We start from the raw sequence: 19,970 nt of genomic DNA on the forward strand, positions 1-19,970 counted from the left end.
GACTACCACCGAAGCTATGGTGACGTGTTTTTGTTTTTTAAACCAAAGATTTAACTTTATGAAGAGATTAATCATAAATGCATCATAAAATTTAATCTCTGGCTGTTGTGTCATTTTTGCCTTTTTTCTTTATTTTTTTATTGAATTATTCATATGTTTATCCTATTCTTCTCATTTCTTTACTCTCTTTTTATAATATTTTATTTTTCTAAAAACAACAGCCGCTCGGTTTTGGCAACACGCCCGAACATATTGTGTTGCTAGAATCGAACGGTTTTTTCTGGTCTTTTTTTCACTTATTACTACATAAAAAAAACATTATTATCATTGATTTATCAAGTAATTTTAAGTCAATTTTCGACAATTTTTAGTAATTTTTAACCTTTTTTTAGTCATGTTTTAGTTGCATTTAACAATTTTCTTGTTTTAGTTTTTGGTCATATCTGCAATTTTTGGCACTCTCCATTATTTTTTAGTAATTTTTGTCATTATTATTTCAGATCACTAAGTTCGATAGTTATCTCTTCTCTATTCGGCTCGGCTTTCTTCTTATTATTTTTTTATCGTTTTCTCATAACATATTTTCCGTTTTCCAAACTGTTTTGGTGGAAACGGCTTTTTATGATATGCCTTTTGAACAGATCTCTTTTTTTCATAATGATTTTTTTTATTAATGCACGACACATTTTAATCGCTTTGATCCTTTTGCATCTGTTTGTTTATTCAGTTTATGTTGTTATAGTTTCCTAACTGTATAAATTCTTGTAAAGAATTATTGAATTTAACTTTTGTTAATTTTGCTGCTTTTTTCGGTCTATTTTTTTCTCGATATTTTTCTTTTCTGTTTATTCTGTGCTACTCATTTTCTTATCTTACGTCTTGTTTATTAGTCTCCTCACTTTTAATTTAATCTTCTCTATTAACTCTATTCTCTTATGTTTAACATTTCATGTTACTTTGATCTCTTTCCTTATTTCACGATTGAATTTAAAAAAAAAACCGGCCATATAGATTTAGTAGATTTGGCCAAAAAATTGACCTGTGCAAAATTTCAGCTCGATCGGACTTGAACCAAAGGAAACAGGAAAAATTGAAATTTTAATTTTAATGCCAAATGAATTAAAAATGCATAAAACGTCGAAATCTGTTGTTGTCTCGCAAAAAAAATTTGTTGTAAAAAATCGACTTTGAAGAACGAGGCTGCTTTTAAAATTTTTCTACCGTTTTTGACGGTCGCCTTGAAAAAGAGACTTTTAAAGAAAGAATAATCTGATTTTCTTTAATTAGAAACCTCAGTTCAGGCCCATAACTTTTTGGCTTTACCAAAATATTTTGTCATTCTCCAATTTGTTCCCAACATGTTCATGTACCAAACCTAATAAGATCCTGATCAGTGACGGGTTGCTATGAGCAGCCTGTGAACCGGGGGAATGTTGTTTCGCGCACCGAATTAATTCATCTCCGAAAAGGTTGGTAGGCACTTGGTTGAGATTTCCAGTCCACCAAAACTCGTTAACCTTGATTGCATCGGCGAGTTTTTGCGCCTGCGGGCCAATTAAATACCGGGACCGATGATGATGGCGTGCAACTACCGCAAAATGATAACAATTCGCAGCAACTGGTTTTTCCTCGGAGAAACGGGGAATTTTCTTCCCGCAGAAATTCTCAGCAGCAACCGGCTAGCTAGGGCGCAGAAAAAAAAAACAAAATCAACATCAACAAAGCTGCCATAAAACAGACAACACAAGTCGTAAAGCTTCAACATCCGGTGAGCGATCAGTACCTATAGATACACTCTCGCAAAGCATCCCTCTCGACGAAGTGCAGTGTAGGCAGGCTAAGAAAAAAAACAATTCTGCTGCTCAGCCATAAAACTGCACTTATCATTGCAGCTCACCGCAACTTGACAGCCTACATATTACGGATTTCGAGTTTGGCCCTGGGTTCCTATACTTTTTGCTGTAAATTTAACGAGCTCGGTATTATAAATCGACGCATACGGTCGAGAGCCCGAAAACAGGGTTTGCAAGTAAAAATAACAACAACAAGGTTGGAAATCAAAAGTGCATCAACAACGACACGACCGAACAAAGTACTGAAAGGTACATGCACTGTTCATATGGAGTCATAAAAATTGCAAGTGGCTTCCGAAAAAATCCATCTCAAGTAGCACCCATTAATCTCCATGCTAAACCCCTGTGATTACTAGTTAGCTACCAGCTACCACTACGAGAAAACAACAAAGGATTCGATAATAAGTAATGCAGCCAAAAGCGGGGGTGGCTGGAAGTTAAATAGGAGTTAAATTGCTGCACTTGAAATTTATGGCTCGCCAGGCAAGTCCAACGTGGCGTAAAATTTAATTTCATGGATTCCCAAAGCCGACAGATATCTACTTCTGAAAAGTAATAAAATTGCCACTGTTTTTGAGCGACGACATCAGAACATGTTGTTTGCTCTCGGGATGCTTAAACCTGCTAATGGATATTTCACCGTTCAGGGATATCGAGGATCATGAGTCATAAATTCACCAAACAGATCAGTCGTACGAAATACGTTAAGGAGGGAGTAGGGTCTAACGGGTAAAAAAACACCATATTTACGATTTTTTTTAGAGCTATCGTTCAAACAAATGTATTCAAATTTTTTGCATTATACAAAGCATTGTTAAAAGAACATTTAATTATTTTTTTGTAGAAAAATATTGAAAATTGAGCCGGTGACGGAGCACTATCGAGAATGCCTTTTGGAAAACAGGATTTGCGGTGGACACTGTATCTTGGCACAGAATCATCAGAAGTCAAAAAATCTGAGCAAAATATTTTCAATAGATGTTTTACTGGACCCCAAAGATTTTATTTCACTTAAAAATTTTTTTTTTAATTTTTGTGGCTGTTTGAAGTAAAAACTACGATTTTTCACGAAAAAATTCGCCATTTTTTATCTGTAGAATCTTTCCAAAGTAAAATAAAAAAGAAAATCGTTGGGGTTTGGTATTTTATATGTAGAAAATATGTTCCAAATTTGAAAAGAATCGGTGAAGTCGTTTTCAAATGACGATGTCCACTGACTTTAAAAATGTGCTTTCGAGAAAAACGCTCTCTCTCTTGCAGTATTAGCTAACAGGAGATAAAGGCCTATAATTTCTACAGTTTTGCTTCGATTGACTTGAAAATTTGACACAACATCCTTGAAATGGTTTACAATAAGAAAAAAAAATAAAAAAATCGATTTTTTGAAAGTGTTAGACCCTATTCATCCCCTTAATGACAAACATTTTTGGGGTGAAGAATCAAATTATTGAAAAAAAATGCATTTCTAAATTTTTCATCAAAATTAAAGTTTTGATTTTCCAAATTTTCTTTGGTGATTTTGCCTGTCTGAAATGCCTGTCTAATAATCACGATAATAATCAACGATAATATTCTACGGAATATCTCTGAGTTAACTGAAAACACGTACTATTAAATTATTGGACAGTTTTGTTAAGAAAAAAATTTGAAATTACAATTTACAGGTCACAACTAGCCCCTGCAGAGATAATGCAAAGGGATGGTTGCTTTCTGAAAAATCAGTGCAAATTAGCATAAAAACTTTCTGACAATCCTGTTGAACGTTCTTTAGTAGAGAAACGATTCAAACATTCCATTATGCTTTGAAAAACTTTTGTCCAAGAAAGAAAGCAAACAAACTTGTGCAAAAAATGCTACAGGCATGTCTTGCAATCATGCAAATTAAAAGAATTCGGAAACAAAATTTAAAATTATTGCCATGTTTTTTTATGGTTGAATCTGTATAAATATTTGTCCATCTGTTCCCTATAAACTCTGAAACTACTAAACCGATCAATGTGAAATTTGATATATTTATGACCGTTCCCAGGACCGGTGATGGTTTCTGTAATAGTTTCAGAGTCCTCCGATTCGGGAAAGCGGAGGCTCCCATACAACAACTCTCCAATTATTGTAAAAGGGAGCTCGCATCCCGAACAATACACTTGCAGAATTTCTCCCTTATATAAATTTTGGCACCTGACATAGGAGGGTATTTGGGTACCAGAAACATTTCTTTGTTGATTTGAGATCCACTTTGTAGATTTGATAATTCTACAGGGAGATGGGTAGAGGGGAGGTTCATATATTTTCATGCATAACTAGAGAACTAATAGAGCAAATGAACCAAATTTGCAATGGGATGGTAAATACTTGAAAACGAGCAATGATTCTATGTTCGTTTTTTCCCCTCCCTCCATTCTTTCATAGAGGAAACGGAAAGAGGAAGGGAGGCTCTCATACAATTTTTTACATAACTCGAAAGGTGATCAAGAAAATGGAACCAAATATGGCGTGTGAGGGAATTTGAGTACGAGAAATATTTGTATATTGATTTTAATAACTTATTTTAAAGAAATTGGGTATTGGAAAGTTATTGGATACGAGAAATGTATCTAGGACTGTTTTAGACCCTTCATTCCTAATAATGGGTAGATGAGAAAGGAGGAGGGAAGCTCCAATCCGTTTTTCTTAGGAAAACTATACCTAATCAAGCAAAAACAAGCAATTTAGCATGAAAGGGTATTAAGTTACTTAAAATATTTCTATGATGATTTGGGACCTCATCATCCATACAGAGGGAAGATAGAAAGGAAAATAAGGCCATCATTTATTTCTTTTATGTTCATACAAGGCATCTATCCCTTCTTTCAGAGGGGAAACGAGAGAAAGAGCCAGGCTTTTTTTTATATATTTTATCGCATAATTGAAGACTAATGAAGCAAACAAAGGCTGCATCATTTGTCTTTGCAGCTTTTTAGTTACGAAAAATGCTTCTATGTTAATTCGAAATCTATATTTGACGGGAAGAGGAAGGGAATTCCATACAAGTAAAACATACATTTTTGCACAATTTAATTACTTTGGACGCAAAACAGGCAGAGTTCTAATTTGAGATTTTATACAACGATTGGAAAACCAAGTTTTTATAAAGTTACGAAAACAGAAAAAAATAATTCAAGAAAATAGGATTATTATTCTTAGTAATGCAGTCCGAAGCTGAAGTTTCAACTTCCATTTTTAAACTTGAAATTTGAATTTGACGTATTGATAAAAATTTAAATAATTTTATAAGGACTTGCAAAACACCCAAAACTAATTAAAAAATAATTTCAAGAATGATTTCTAACAAAACATTTTTGCAAAAAGATAAAAACTTCGAATTTTTATTATTATCAACTCAGAATAAGTTATAAAATTAACTGGCAACACGGTAGGGAATTTACAAAAACACTGTAATAAAGGTGTGTTCTACGAAATAATTTCTAGCGAAAATAGACTGCAGTTTTTAAGTTGCGGGAAAAAGATACAATTTAAACATTTAATATTATATTGTTTTACTCCAAAATCCCATTTGACTTATTGCACCGTGACGTGAATTCACTTTTCCGGACTATTCTGAGCTGTTATCAATCTTGAGGTCAACCAATTTACTGTACAATGAAAAAAGAAGTAGCAAATTTACTTGAAAATGAGTATGATTTGGTCACTATAAAATTGAATGTGTTTGAGTTGTGATCGAGAACTTTTTTGACGTGAATTCACGATAGAGTTGATAATTTTTGACTTCAGTTTATATCAACTAAATTTTCTGTTCTCTCTGAGGCAATGGAATAGTGATATCTAGAACAAGTTGTAAACGAATTAACTACCCACAATTCGATATAAGAAGCTTTCTGATTTAATAACAACAAACAAAGCTATATCTTGTTAAAGTTTTGACGTGAATTCAATCAGTTCAATCAAAACGGTAAACGGTCAAACGGCTTTTTTTTCTGGTAGCACTGGTTTTTGATCGCACGTCTTGTTTTCGTAATCTCGCATTAAGTTGATAATTTTATTGAAAATACTTTCTTTTAAATCTGTGATACATCATAGTGGCGTTATTAAGTGTTTAATGTGCAATCACGTACTAAATTTATGTGCCGTTATCAGCTGATAAGTGTAAAAACTCAGTTTTTCTTGACGCCGAAAAAAGAACAACAGAAAAGCTATTGTGAGGTGAGCTGTTGATCAAGTATCACTTGTCTCTAGATTGGTGAGTAAAGTGAATATTTCATTCCTATCCTTAACAAACGTTTCCAAAATTATTCCGCAACAGCAGCAAATCGTTTGACGAAGCAGGTACTCCAATCGTATCTGCTGCGATCACCGCTTTGTTTCGGTTAATCAATTAAAAAAACGGCCCATTGGCCCAAACGGTTGTGGTTCTATCACTTGTTCAGCAGTTAGTGAATCTCGTCGCTGAGCGGTGTAGCTTTTAGCCAACATCGGAACACTCGAGTAGAGCGAAAGTGTGTGACTCTGTTATTTGCGCACTTCAAAGGGTTGTGTTTCTTGCACTTGCTAGCTTGTTAGTGAATCTCGATCGCTAGCGGTGAAGATTAGGCAAACGCAGCCAGCACACACGAGTAGATGACCGAAAGAGTTTTTTGCTTCCGTCAGTAGCACACAACATCAGCGCTTGCTGGTTATTGGTGACTTGTCACTAGTACTTTGATTGATTGCCGTGAAATGTACTGTATAAACTTGGAAATCGTTTCTTTTGGAAAGCAATGTTAAAAATTATCGACAGATTTTTCTCTTTCTTTTCTCAATAATTTTTTATTATTCTTATTCTCTGAAACTGATTTTAATATGTTCCAATTAATTAGTCCTTAATATTTTTATTTGATTCCGCATAATTTTTGTTTCACATATTATATTTTGATACTGAGTTATTTTTTTAAACTGTTTATCCTTTTACGTGTCTTTGTCCTGTGCTGTCCTTAGTATTTTGCAGCTTGAACTATTTTAATTTCGCCACTTATTTATTTTATTTATCTATTTATTCATTTTATCGCATACTTTTTTTCCTTGTAAATAATATAACATTGATAAAAGTCATATCAGTTTTAATTTAAGTTTTGATTGTGAGGTATCCAAACAAGTTTTGTTTCTTTTTTTAATCTTTTGTAGCTGTATTTTATTTTGGTCTGACGAACATGGACGGGGATGATGAAGTAATTTGTACTGAATGCAAAAATGTGGAAAACAATCTTGATAAAATCATTACATGTTCGTATTGTTTTAAAAGTGTCCATTTGCGTTGTAAAAATTTGATTGGCAGTGCCGCTCGAAAAATGAAGGCACAACAATTCTTTTGCGATTCGAATTGCGCGTGCATTTATGCCAAAATAATATCGTTGCGTAAAGATCATGAAACAATTATAGAAAGCATAAACATGAAAATAGAGCAGACTGTTCACAATGTTGTCTCCAATGAGATGAATTCTATCAAAACGGATATGAGATCAGTTACGTCTGCAATAGAGGCGTCACAGGAGTTTTTATCTTCGAAATTTGACGAAATTCAGACAGACTTCGAAGATTTAAAATCCCGTAATGATGCTCTAGAAACAGAAGTATCTGGTCTCAAATCTAAACATTCTAAACTTACGGATCAAGTTCAAAAATTAGAAATTAACCTGGACCGTTTTAATAAAGAAACTATTTCGAAAAACATGATGATTTTTGGGGTGCCTTTTAAAAGTGGCGAGAACACCCTAGATTTGGTCCGTAAAATTTGTGGGTCTTTCGGCTATGAATTAAAAATTGAGCACATTGAAAACGCTGTCAGATTGTTTTCTTCAAATAAATCAAACGATTATTTCCCACCAATCAAAGTATTTCTAAAAGATACACTTATTAAGGAAGAAATTTTTAGCAAGAAACGAAGTTTTGGAAAACTTGCTTCTACCTTAGTGGATCCATCATTTTTAGTAAACGGAAAACCTTTAAACGTCACAGTTAGAGATGAGCTTACGCCTTTATCTATAGAAATCTTAAATGAACTACGCGAGTACCAAGATTTACTGGGAGTTAAATATATTTGGCCTGGTAGGGGTGGTGCCATTCTTATCAAACAAACTGACATTTCTAAACCTAAGATTATAAAAACAAAACTAGATTTGAGTCGTTTCATGAGCAAACACGTTATTCAACAGGGAAAGAGCAGTTCCACACTTCCAAAAGAAACTCCGTCACCAAAACGTAAAAGGAACAATGCTGATTCAGGATAAAGTAAATAAAATTCAAAAATAAAATTGTAAGTGTTTAACCTTAGTATAAAGATAATTTAATGGATAGTTTAATTAATAAATATTATGAAAATATAGATGAATTTAATTTAAGTACTTGTGCTAATGATTTGGGTAATTTAAGAATTTTGCAGTGGAATATTTGCAGTATGAATAGTTTATGTAAATTTGATTCTGTGCTACAAACTATTCATCAATTAAATAATTGTATTGATGTTATTGTCATTTCTGAAACTTGGCTTGTCAAAGATAATTGTAATATTTATAACATTCCAGGATACACCTCAATATTTTCATGTCGTGATCAACCATATGGAGGCTTAGTGATGTATATTAAAACGAATTTGAAATTTAAAGAAATTGAAAACAAAGTTGTTGAGGGTTTTCATAGAATAAGTGTTGAAATATGTCTGAGTGGTCAAATTTTCAGTGTTCATGGTATTTATAGACCACCAGCGTTCTCGTTTAACCTGTTTTGTGATGAAATTGAATCCTTATTAGCATCTGTTCCTGTTAACCATTCGAGTCTTATTGTTGGTGACTTTAATATCCCCGTGAATTTAGTTAATTTAAACACTGTGATGAAATATAAATCAATTTTAGAATCTTTCGGTTATGCTTGCACAAATACTTTTCCAACAAGACCAAAAACTAAAAATATCCTTGACCACGTTATTTCGAAGCAGATTGACATAGACCGACTTAAAAACGATACTATTTTTACAGATGTAAGTGACCATTTACAAATTGTTACATCCCTAAAATTGTTATGTGATAAGAAGGAAACAATTCTGAAGAAAGAAATTATTGATCATTCCAAACTTAACGATTTGTTTCGAAATTATCTAAATAATATTCAACTACCAGAAAATGTTAATGATGGCCTACAGCACATTACAACAACTTACAACCGTTTTCTCTCAATGTCTACTAAAACACTCAATAAAAAGGTAAAACTAAAAGGCAATTATTGTCCATGGATGTCACTAGACCTTTGGACACTGATTAGAATAAAAAATAACCATTTGAAACGTTGTAAACGACATCCCGATAATGTCCAACTCAAAGAAATGTTGAATCATATAAACAAAAAGCTAAACTTTAAAAAACAAGAATGTAAAAAACAATATTACGAGCGATTGTTAAACAATACTCCACATTCAAAGCTTTGGAAAAACATAAATACACTCCTTGGTAAAAATAAAATCACCGCTCCAATAAATCTTTCTGATGAAGAAGGCGTAACAACAAACAATTCTGAGATTTGTGAAAAATTTAACAAACATTTTTCTACGATTGGGAAAAAACTAGCTAATGAAATCCCATCTGATCCCGGCAGTGATCCTTTGTCGCATATTAATAGTGTACAAAATACAATATTTTTACGTCCAGCTAGTGTCAACGAGGTTCGACTAGTAATTCTATCTCTTAAAAATAAAAAGAGTCGTGGACCTGATGGATTTCCTGTAGATGCGTTAAAAAATAACAACGAAATTTTCTCTGGTATACTCATGCAATATTTTAATCACATGTTAGAGACAGGAGTTTATCCGGATTGTCTTAAAGTTGCAAAAGTTATTCCCATTTTTAAGGCAGGTGATCCACATGACGTAAATAATTACCGTCCAATTTCAACCTTAAGTGTTTTTAGCAAAGTTTTTGAAAAACTTCTAATGAATAGAATTGAAAATTTCTTAAATCAGGAAAATATACTGTACAAATTGCAGTACGGTTTCAGACCTGGATCGAGTACGCTAATTGCTATCACAGAGTTAGTTGATTCTATTATTTCAAAAATTGATTCAAAGAATATCGTTGGTGCTTTGTTCTTGGATCTTAAAAAAGCCTTTGACACACTAAACCACGACATATTATTGTCCAAATTGAATGAATACGGAATAAGAGGTGCTGCTAACAACATCCTTCGCAGTTATTTATCGGAAAGGAAACAATTCGTAGCGATCGAAAATACTAGAAGCGATTTGAGAAACATTGATATTGGTGTACCCCAAGGAAGCAACATTGGTCCGTTACTTTTTCTTTTGTATGTAAACGATCTTTGTAATTTACCACTGAAAGGCACAGCTCGATTATTTGCTGATGATACAGCTATTTTTTATTCAGCTGCATCAACGAATGTTATAACTCAACAAATTGAAAATGATTTGAAGTTACTATCAAAATATTTTAAATGCAACTTGCTTTCTCTAAACTATTCAAAAACCAAATATATGTTGTTTCGTTCTTCACATAAAAAAATACTATCAAATAATGACCCAATTATGGATGGAATTGTTATTGAGAGAGTTCATTACTTCAAGTACTTAGGAATTTTCTTGGATGAAACACTTTCTTGGAGTTGTCACACAGAGAACCTAGTAAAAAAAATTTCTCCTCTTTGCGGTGTTTTGTGGAAATTAAGAAACTTAGTGCCCCAACATGTTCTTTTAAAGTTTTACTATGCATTTATTCAGTCTCATCTAAACTATCTTATTTTGATATGGGGAAGAGCCTCCTTGTCACATCTTCAAAAACTTCAGACCCTACAGAATAGATGTTTGAAAAACATCTTCAGACTACCCCTGCTTTTTCCAACCCAACAGCTATACTCTCTGGGAACGCACAACATTCTTCCAATAACCGAACTCTGTAATTTGCAAACCGTTATATATGTTCATGATAATATACACTCGAGTAGCAATAACCAAAACCTAAATTTTACTACGGGATTAAGAACCCACAATACCCGTCAAAATAATTACTTGCAACGAAGCCGATCCATGACATCTTTAGGGCAAAAAAGAATTTCTTTTATAGGACCTACAATATACAACGCTTTACCTACTGAAATAAAGACCATCAACAACCGTTCCATGTTTAAAGTCAAAGTAGTACAGTTATTAAAAGAAAAATTGAATCGTTAAAAAAGTCGATCAACAACCAGTTTTTTTTAATCAAATTTTGTTTGTTTTTGTAGCATCGTAGTTTTCTTTTGTCGTATTTTTAACTATTAATAAGTAAACTTAAGTAAATCTAGCATAATATTTAATTAGTTAACATTATTAAAAAAAAGAAATGGATCTCTTTAAAGGAAATTTTCTTCCATTGAGATCCTTATCGTAATCTTGTTTAATTATAGCATACATTTCCTCGCAGTAAATAATAAACTTTTGTGTTCTCAGCATGATTAAAATTTTGTTCGCGTTGAAGTTTCTTTGTTTTGCTACCAGACGTGCTGAGAACAGTAGCGTCCATTACCAGGGGGCTCAATTGAGCCTTTTGGTGTGGGGGAGTGTGGTGGGCCGCTACAAAAAAAAAAAAAAAAAAAAAAAAAAAAAAAAAAAAAAAAAAAAAAAAAAAAAAAAAAAAAAAAAACGAGGTTGTGAACAGAATTCACGTCACGAAATTTCTAGCTATTCTGAACCATTCTTTAAAGCCTTAAATTTTATGTACACTTTTAAAAGAGATATCTTATTATTCCAGCTTGTTCAATCTTAAATTAGGAGTATCTTTCTCTAACTTTTTCCAACTTTTTTCTTTTTTCGACTCGCACTTGCATAACAACTGATTGATGAATCATATGTTGAAATTACTAGGGAAGTATCATGGGTGACTTTTTTTTCTTTCTGAAAAAAAATGGAAAGGGTTTCAACATTTTTAAGATATTTTAAGGCAATTTTTTTTAAATAATTTAATTTCCCGAGTTCTGTTTGTTTAAAAAAAAGTACTTTTTTTTTAATTTTGAAGAATTGTAGGCCACCAAATCCAAATTGACTAGATAACGTGCAAAGTTTATGAGTTGACCCAAAACTGAAATTTCATAATTCATTTAGTTATTTTGTAGCAATTTCAGATGAAATAAAAAGAGAGTTGTGTATGATCGAATGATTCCTAAAACCTGGTTTGCGAACGTTTCAGCAAAAATCCTTGTATATAATTTAGATTTTTAAATTATGAATTTAAAAAAAAGATTGTGTTCGATAAGTGAAAATCCGACCATCTGGAGGACCATGACAGCTTTAGGAGCATATTCCACTTAAAAATTTTTGCGAAAAATTAAATTTTGTGACGTGAATTTACTCGTTCGCGCTGTTGTGGTGACTCAGCTGTATGCCTACCGATTTCTATAAAATTCAGTATTCCAGAGTCGTCTCGTCATTTTCAAGAAGATCCTAATTTTTTGTTAGAATATGTAAAAGTGTTATCCGTGATGGTGTTATATAGAAAAGGCTCCTATTTTTATATATAAGATCAGATCTATGAGTTAAGAAATTTGGTTTGGTTTGGATCAAAATCAAATTTCACTTCTCAACTGAAAGAGCTGGCGTTATTAGAAAAATGAGTGTAAGAATTTAGATACGTATTTTTTCGAACACAGGTTCTGAGGATCAGATTTGAGTCCTTTCAGACCAAAATATTTAGTATTAAAAATGAACGAATACTTACTGGTTTTCATGCTCCAGCATCGTCGAGGCTTTCATGACATCTCGTTTGACAACAGGACCAATTCGGATACCGGAATACTGAAAAAGTAAAATGTAAAAAAGACATATTATTATGAAAATTCTGAAGGTGAATGGTTGAAATTGAGGAAAAAATCAAAAAGAGTAGACGTAAACTCTAACCAACTTAGACTTTCTATTCTGGCTTTTATAATCAAAAAAATGAACTGGTATAGAAATTCTTGTTAACATTGATTTTTTTTTCGATCCATTCCCAGCCTTCATTGATCAGTTATTAAAATTCTATAAAATTGGTCAACTGGCCGTAAACCCGATCAAAAAGTATGTGAAAGCTTCAAGCTTAAGTAGGTTTAAGTCACAGAAAGAAAGTAATAACAACATTGATTGAAATTAATTATAATATTACACTAACAATATTGGACTTAAGACACCACCTAGAGGAACGTATATTTCTTCCTTTATTATTCAAAGAAATTTAAAGAACTTCAAGCTTTTGGAAATTACAGAAAATCTTGAGAAACCTTAACAAAAGCGTAACCATCGAAAAAAAATCCTCTATCTTATCTAACAAACGCCCCCAGCGATACCCATTATATTCAATCGAAAATTAACCGCAACAAAAGAAGCGTTAAGGCGATTAAATGAATTGAATCACGGCGCCGAGATCAAAGACGGACAACCGCCACTGACGGCAGACCTCAACTGTCATTTTTTTCCTCGTGTGACGAAACAATTCCACCATTACGACGGCACTTGTCTGTCTGTTTGGAAGTCTTATTATGATGACCAGCAAACGTCAACCGATGGGTGAGAATTTGCCTTTTGATTTTTCTCCACAATTTATTCCTCTGGTGACACGTTTCATTTTGAAGAAAACTTAAGATCCTATTGTTTTCTGTATCATTATAGTACGACAACCAGCCGCACTGCAAATTTAATGCCCTTTATCATTTTTGTATTTGATTTTACTTCTTTTTTTTAAGTTCCTAAGGCTACGAGTCAACTCTCAGGAAATACCTTATTGTGCGGAGTTTCGGCAATAATTTATTACCCTGATCCATCAGCAAATAACGAGAGTTGACGAAGTTGAATTCGGGTGGCCTAGCTCCATTGTTCGGAAGGACAGCAATCAAATCGGAGGGATTTTATTTCTGTCATGGTGATTCCAGCGAAATTATTTACCATCGGCAGGTATGCAGGTAGTACAGTTTCTTCAATTTTCTGAGAGATGAGATATGAGGCCCTTGGAGGCAAGGAGGTATAAGTGCATAAATAATATATGATAAAAAATTGAAATTTTAATTCTCAGTCTTGTGATCAATAATTTGAAGTTTTTCCTTTTTTTGGTGAACAGTTCAAACTTGAGGTGAAGGTAAAATTAAATGCTCTTGGCAAGTGAAAATATTAAAAAATGTTGGACATCAAACACTGCCTTGAGGTGTTTTTTTAAAATAATTTATTGAAAGTTTTTCAACCCACAAATGAACAAAAATTTGATTTCCTCCATGCTATGCATGATAGTCGCACTAACTTTAAAACGAATGGTTTTGGGTACAAAAAAATCAACTTCCTCCCAATGAGAATGACCCAGATCCAATTTAAGCTCGGCTCGATTGTACTGGGTTCCAACAATGACAACAAAATTTACCGGCCGGCAAATGAATGACTTGCCGCCCCACATTTCTTCCTCAATCAAATCCCTCACTCTATGCGCCGTTTCGCACTAAATGTGACTGTCAGTAGCCAGTCAGTCATTCATTCAGTGGTCCCATGTTCGAGTTTATACAGCAGAAACTAAAAAAACATACGTGGATGTTTATGTATATTTAAATTGTTAGTCAACACAAACCCATCAGCATCTATGCACCACTATTGTCAACGATCTTCCTCCCGGTTTAGTTTGGGCTTTGTTGTACTCAGTGCAAATACTAGCTAAGGTTAGGAAGATTCAAGTTCCATAAGTTAAGGTAAACCTTAAGAAATAATTAAAAATATTTAAAACTAATCCTGAATATGACTATTCTATACAGTATAGAAACAATAATTTTAATCAATCGTAGTTATCCTAAAACTTAATTGATTTGAAGGTTATAAACTTAGGTACAATTTTCCAGAAGACAATAAATTTTTGTTTATATTTTCCCAAACATTTGGTATGGGAATATACGAGAAATCAAAAATTAAAAATTTAATTTTGTTCGGCTTTGACAAAATCACGCCTGAACTTAAAATCTTGAAAATGAAAACGTTCAAAGATGTTAAAATGTGTTTCCAAAAAAATAATATGATATTAGCAAGAATGCTCATCTAGTTGTTGAAAATTTCTGAAAAATTACTTAGCAATCAATTGACTAAGGCTTGATTTAGCCTTACAGTTGCAAACATTATTATGATTGATATAAGACAAAAAGAAAATGAGACTCTTTCAAATGCCTCATATTTTAAAAATTGATAGTTTAATTGTTAAGTAGTTAGGCTGATTGCTTTTGATCGGTTTTTTTTGCAACTTTCACCACGATCTGGGCACTTTAATTCCTTTGTATTTTTGTGTATAAATTTAAGCCTGTTTCTGTTATGTCGATTACAACTGCCATACAATTATGTTCTGTCATTTTTGCATCCGTTGTTATTTTTTCCAAATTCCGAAAAAAATATTAAAATGAGTTTTGTAACATTACAAATGATGCAAAACCGTTCCTCATTAAAATAGAATATCTTGTTGATGATTTCATCTATTTTATTTATCCTCCATCATAACTAATTTGTAGCTTTTGAATCATAATTTGGCCTTTAATTCCAACTGTTTTTAGGTTTGGAGCATTGTCATCATAAAAAAGTTTCAAGAGAGTCAGGAGCCAGATACCAGAATATGTAGTGTGAAAATGCTTCAAGAGCAGTTTGTTTTTGTATACCCTGATATGTTTCTGATGCGGAAGCCAAGCCTTGCCAAGGTTGTTTGTTTCAATTTTTTCATAGTGATTCTAGCACATGTTTTGTGTATTTAGTTATAACCCACATGTTACATTGTAATCATATTTATGTGTTTTTTTTTTTCATTTTCATGGTTTACTTTCAAAATGTATCCTAAACAGTGATGATTTTCCCAAATTTTAAAATTTGGGAAAGTGGTTAACCAATTGTCGGGATTTGATTACCGTTGATTTTATATGAAAAAGTAAACCTGAAATCCCTGTAATTTTTTTCACGTTCGTCAAAACTCTTCCAAAAGTTCCAAAAAGTTGTTATTCACCTTAAAACCTTGACGCACAAACATTTGTGTAATTTTACAGCGTTTGCCAAATTTAAATATCAACGTTTTTTTATTTGAAAATTGGCAGATAGTGATAGACCCATACAAATTTCAATCTTTGAGAGTCGCCTTAGAGTTGTCCGAATGAGCTAACACTTTGCCATCATTGTTTTATCATTGATTGGATAAAGATCGGGCTATCCAAAGCTTTAATAATAAATAAATACTTTTGATTTCGCTACAAATCAAATTAAATTGTAATACAAAACAGCGTTAACCTCATGGAAAATTAAATTCATTCTAGAAATGTTAAAAATTCTCTCTAGCTTTTAATTTAACCTAGACATTTGTAGACAAATTTTATAAAAATAAAACAGGTTCGGTAACTACTTGTTTGAGATGCCCCTTTTTCTGAGGAAGGAGGGGCCTCTATTTTATCTTAAACTGATTGTCATGTTCAAATATGAAATATTTCCAAATCTGAAGAATGTCGCCTATAAATTGTACGGGTTATTGCATTCGGCGTATAAATCACACTTTTGACGATCGGGTTTTCTCGATTTTCTCAAAAACTGTTCAAAAACTGTTTTCTCAAAAGCTGATATTGGCTCATAGGAAAATGCACAAAATAGCGTCAAAAAGATAAAATCGAAAGAAATGGATATACGTCACTTCATCATATCACTGCAGTTATGTCGTGTTGATTTTCAAGATCGCCATCTGTACTGTAGCAAAACTACCAACTTTGTACCCACTGTTCCTGTTTTGGTACTGGATGTGTATTGGACCTAAATATGAAATACATATGAGAAGTTTTATTAAAAAAAAATTTTAAGCATAAAATAAAACGAAAGTATACCATGGAAAAGTATTACATATCGGAACATGACCATAACATAGAGGAATGGGAGATTTAATGTTTGAGGCCCCTGGTGCCAAAGGGGTTGTGTTTAAATAAATTCCATAGATATTTCAAATAAACTTTTTTCTATGAGAATGATCTTCTTAAATGAAAACAAAGCATTTTACAACTTTTTTTTTACAAAAAACTACTTTTGTTTGACTTTATTTGAGGCGACACATATTTTTTAATTTTGGCACTTATACCTCTTTGGCTCCAAACACATGCATTCATACTAAGATTGTCAGATTTTTTTCAGCACGTCAGCCGGACAATTCCGGGCAATTTTATATAAAATTCTGGCAAAATCCGGACATTTTATTTCAAAATTAACGACCATAAATCCGGGCAGTATCCGGGCAAATTTTGTCAAGACCCAGAATTTTTTCAACAAAAATCGAATAAAAAAAATGTAAAATAATTTTTTTTTCATCACAATTCATCGACAGATTTTAAACTGTATTTAATGCTTTCGTGCAAACTCCGGGCTTCATTCAACGAAATCCGGGCAACCGGGCCGGACTTTTGTTAAATTTTGTATGAAATATCCAGACAAACCTGAATAAAACGGGGCAATCTGGCAACCATAATTTATACCTCTTTGCCACCAAAAAAATTGCACATTTAGGTGTTTTGATCTTGTTGATATGGGTAAGAAAACATAAATATTTATTTTAACAAGAGTCAATTAATTTTTATAGTTATAAATTTATTTATACTTTGTCTGATCAATTGGGCATTGGAAAGGGACTTGCAGTCAGTATGAGATGATTTTTAACAGTGAATTAACGAAAGGCGCTTCAATAAAAACCAAATCATCCAGTACAAATACATTTTTTGTACTTTTCAAGCTTTTGTATAAGCCTTAAACCCGTGACACACTCCATATATCCAGGAATCAAGAATTTGTGATCCTTTCATTGATGATTAAAAAAGAAAAATAATTACATTTAATGATATTTTGTCCACTAGAATTATCACCAAAGGCGATCAGATGAATCACAGTTGATGGTAAACATCATCAGTTATTCAAAACAAAAGTAAAGTTTTTTATCCCCATGAAAAAACCTCATTCCTGAAATCACGTTAGAGTTGGTGGCAAAGGGCTAAAAGTACATTTGCCTCTAAACAAAAAATGGCTTTCAGTTAGTAGGGTCAATTCACAGAGACCAAAACATAAGAAAATAGTGGAATAAAGTTATGATTTAAATAGCATAAGATGTTTGGCGGTCATTCGTTCAAGATACTGATTTCAGTTTTTTTCAATTTTATCACTTATACACCTTTGGCTCCAAGAGCCTCATACGCAGGGTGGCCACTCAAATCAATTTTTGATTTCCCGCATTTTTCCCGCATGGTCGCACGAAATTCCAGATTTTATAAAACAGAAAACCAAACAAAATTTTGAATGTTCATTTTTGAAACCACATATACGAAAATCGATTAAGCTCTCTTTAAATGGTAAGTGATCTTCAAATGGTTTTTCAGTTATTTTTATCAATTAAACTACACATCGCTAGATTGATACGTAGGGTTTTCTTTTAATTTTTAAATTATGTCACTCGAGTCGAAAAAGTTAAACAAATACAATATTTAACCGGCCAAACGAATATTCGGTCGAATATCCTGTCGAATTTCTAATAAAAATACAAAAACGATTACTTCAATTTCCTTTTATTTCTTTCATCTCAATGCTCCTCATGTTTTTGAGTCGATGGGTCGCGGGAAGAGCGATCCACCGATCACCATGTTGTTGTTGCCACAAAATTCTACAAACAGCTCTCCATTTTCGCTAATCTGTCCTATGCCATGGCGCCCCATGATGCGCTCAAGGTCCTGATTGTCGGAGCCAATCTTTGCGTTGAAGTCGCCCAAATGGATTTGAATGTCACCCTTCGGAATTCTCTCAACCACGCTGTTCAGTTGACTGTAAAACTGCTCTTTCTCCTGCAAGTCGGCAACGTCAGTTGGCGCATAACACTGGACCATTGTAAGGTTTCTAACCCGTGTTCTAAATCTGGCTACGATTATTCTTTCGTTTATCGGTTCCCATCTAATGAGGGCCGCGTAGGCCTGCGGGCTTAACAGGAAACCAACTCCTCGTTCCCGAGTAGCATGTTCTCCTCGTATGCCAGAGTAAAGCAGGACTTGCCCGGATTGTGTCTTGTGTTCTCCAGTATTAGGCCAACGGACTTTGCTCAGTACCAGAATTTCAAGCTTGAGGCGGCTAGCCTCTCTAGCAAGTTGTTCCTGTTTGCCTTGTTGGGCAAGGGTTAAAACCAGGCTTCCGAAAAGTACAGCTTTGCTATGACAGCTTTTTTCTTGCCAAACAAACTGTCTCGGTTTTCCTTATCACTCGGTTCGCTGCTGTACCGTCGGTAACGAATCGTTATGCTTCGGCTACATCGCACACGTGCGAGAACCCAAACTGTCTGAACAATCGGCTCAAAGCATGCGTTGCCGAAAGTGTTGTGCTTTAAGCTGTAGCGAACCCAACCGACAGTTCGGTTTTCATCCCTTCATGCCTCCTGTTCGAAAAAAAATTCATCCTAACTGTCGGCTGCAGGGCGTGACAGTTTGGGCAGGACTGTCACGGATGACTGTCGTGCCCATACCGTACCCATGCCCGATCATATGCGCTGCTGCTCAGTTCGAATAGATCGAACGAGCTATCTATTCAAACCGAGCAGCAGCATACGTCCGAGGAAAACGCGATGTGTGGTGCCGGTGCAGGTTAGGCGAAAAGGGGAGGGGAGTGGAGGGTGATTGGGGTGATCACCACCCGCAGTAGCTTCAAGCAAAAGGAAAATACGGTCGTTCGAAAATAACTCGGCCCGAGCAAATCTTGGCTACAGTCAGACGGAGTAAGTAGTACTGTCATGCGAAATTCAACGCATTGAAAACTGTCACGAAGATTTTCCCAAAACTGTCACGAAGCTTAAAAAAATTTCATACCCACGATCAAACTATCGCATGAGGTAAAACAAGCCATCGCTGTACATCGCACGACCGCTCCTTTTAAAACTGTCGGGGAAGAAATATTCGGGAAGCTTTCATCGAGGTGCATGTGCGACATTCGCAAGAATACTGTCGTTCGCCAGTACTTTTCGGAAGCCTGGTTAAAACATTCCAAGTTCCAATTCGTGTCCGTGTTTTCATGCTAAAAGTCGTCGCCAAAGTTCCAGGTCGGTCATTTCTTTCGGATTCCGTAACAATTTCAAATCG

At 33.9% G+C, this 19,970-nt stretch overlaps 1 protein-coding gene across 1 annotated transcript in view; it reads right to left on the minus strand.

The window, feature by feature from the left end:
• LOC129750825 (eukaryotic translation initiation factor 5B-like) overlaps positions 1–12,653 on the minus strand; it is a 205,171-nt gene extending 192,518 nt beyond the window's left edge. The window contains exon 1 of the mRNA XM_055745905.1: positions 12,578–12,653. Coding sequence (XP_055601880.1) covers positions 12,578–12,612 — 35 coding nt within the window. The 5' untranslated portion in view covers positions 12,613–12,653. The remainder of the gene's footprint in view (positions 1–12,577) is intronic.
• Positions 12,654–19,970: the final 7,317 nt, after the last annotated feature.

Source organism: Uranotaenia lowii, chromosome 3 (assembly GCF_029784155.1).
Source record: "Uranotaenia lowii strain MFRU-FL chromosome 3, ASM2978415v1, whole genome shotgun sequence".
NCBI classification, from domain to species: Eukaryota; Metazoa; Arthropoda; class Insecta; order Diptera; family Culicidae; genus Uranotaenia; species Uranotaenia lowii.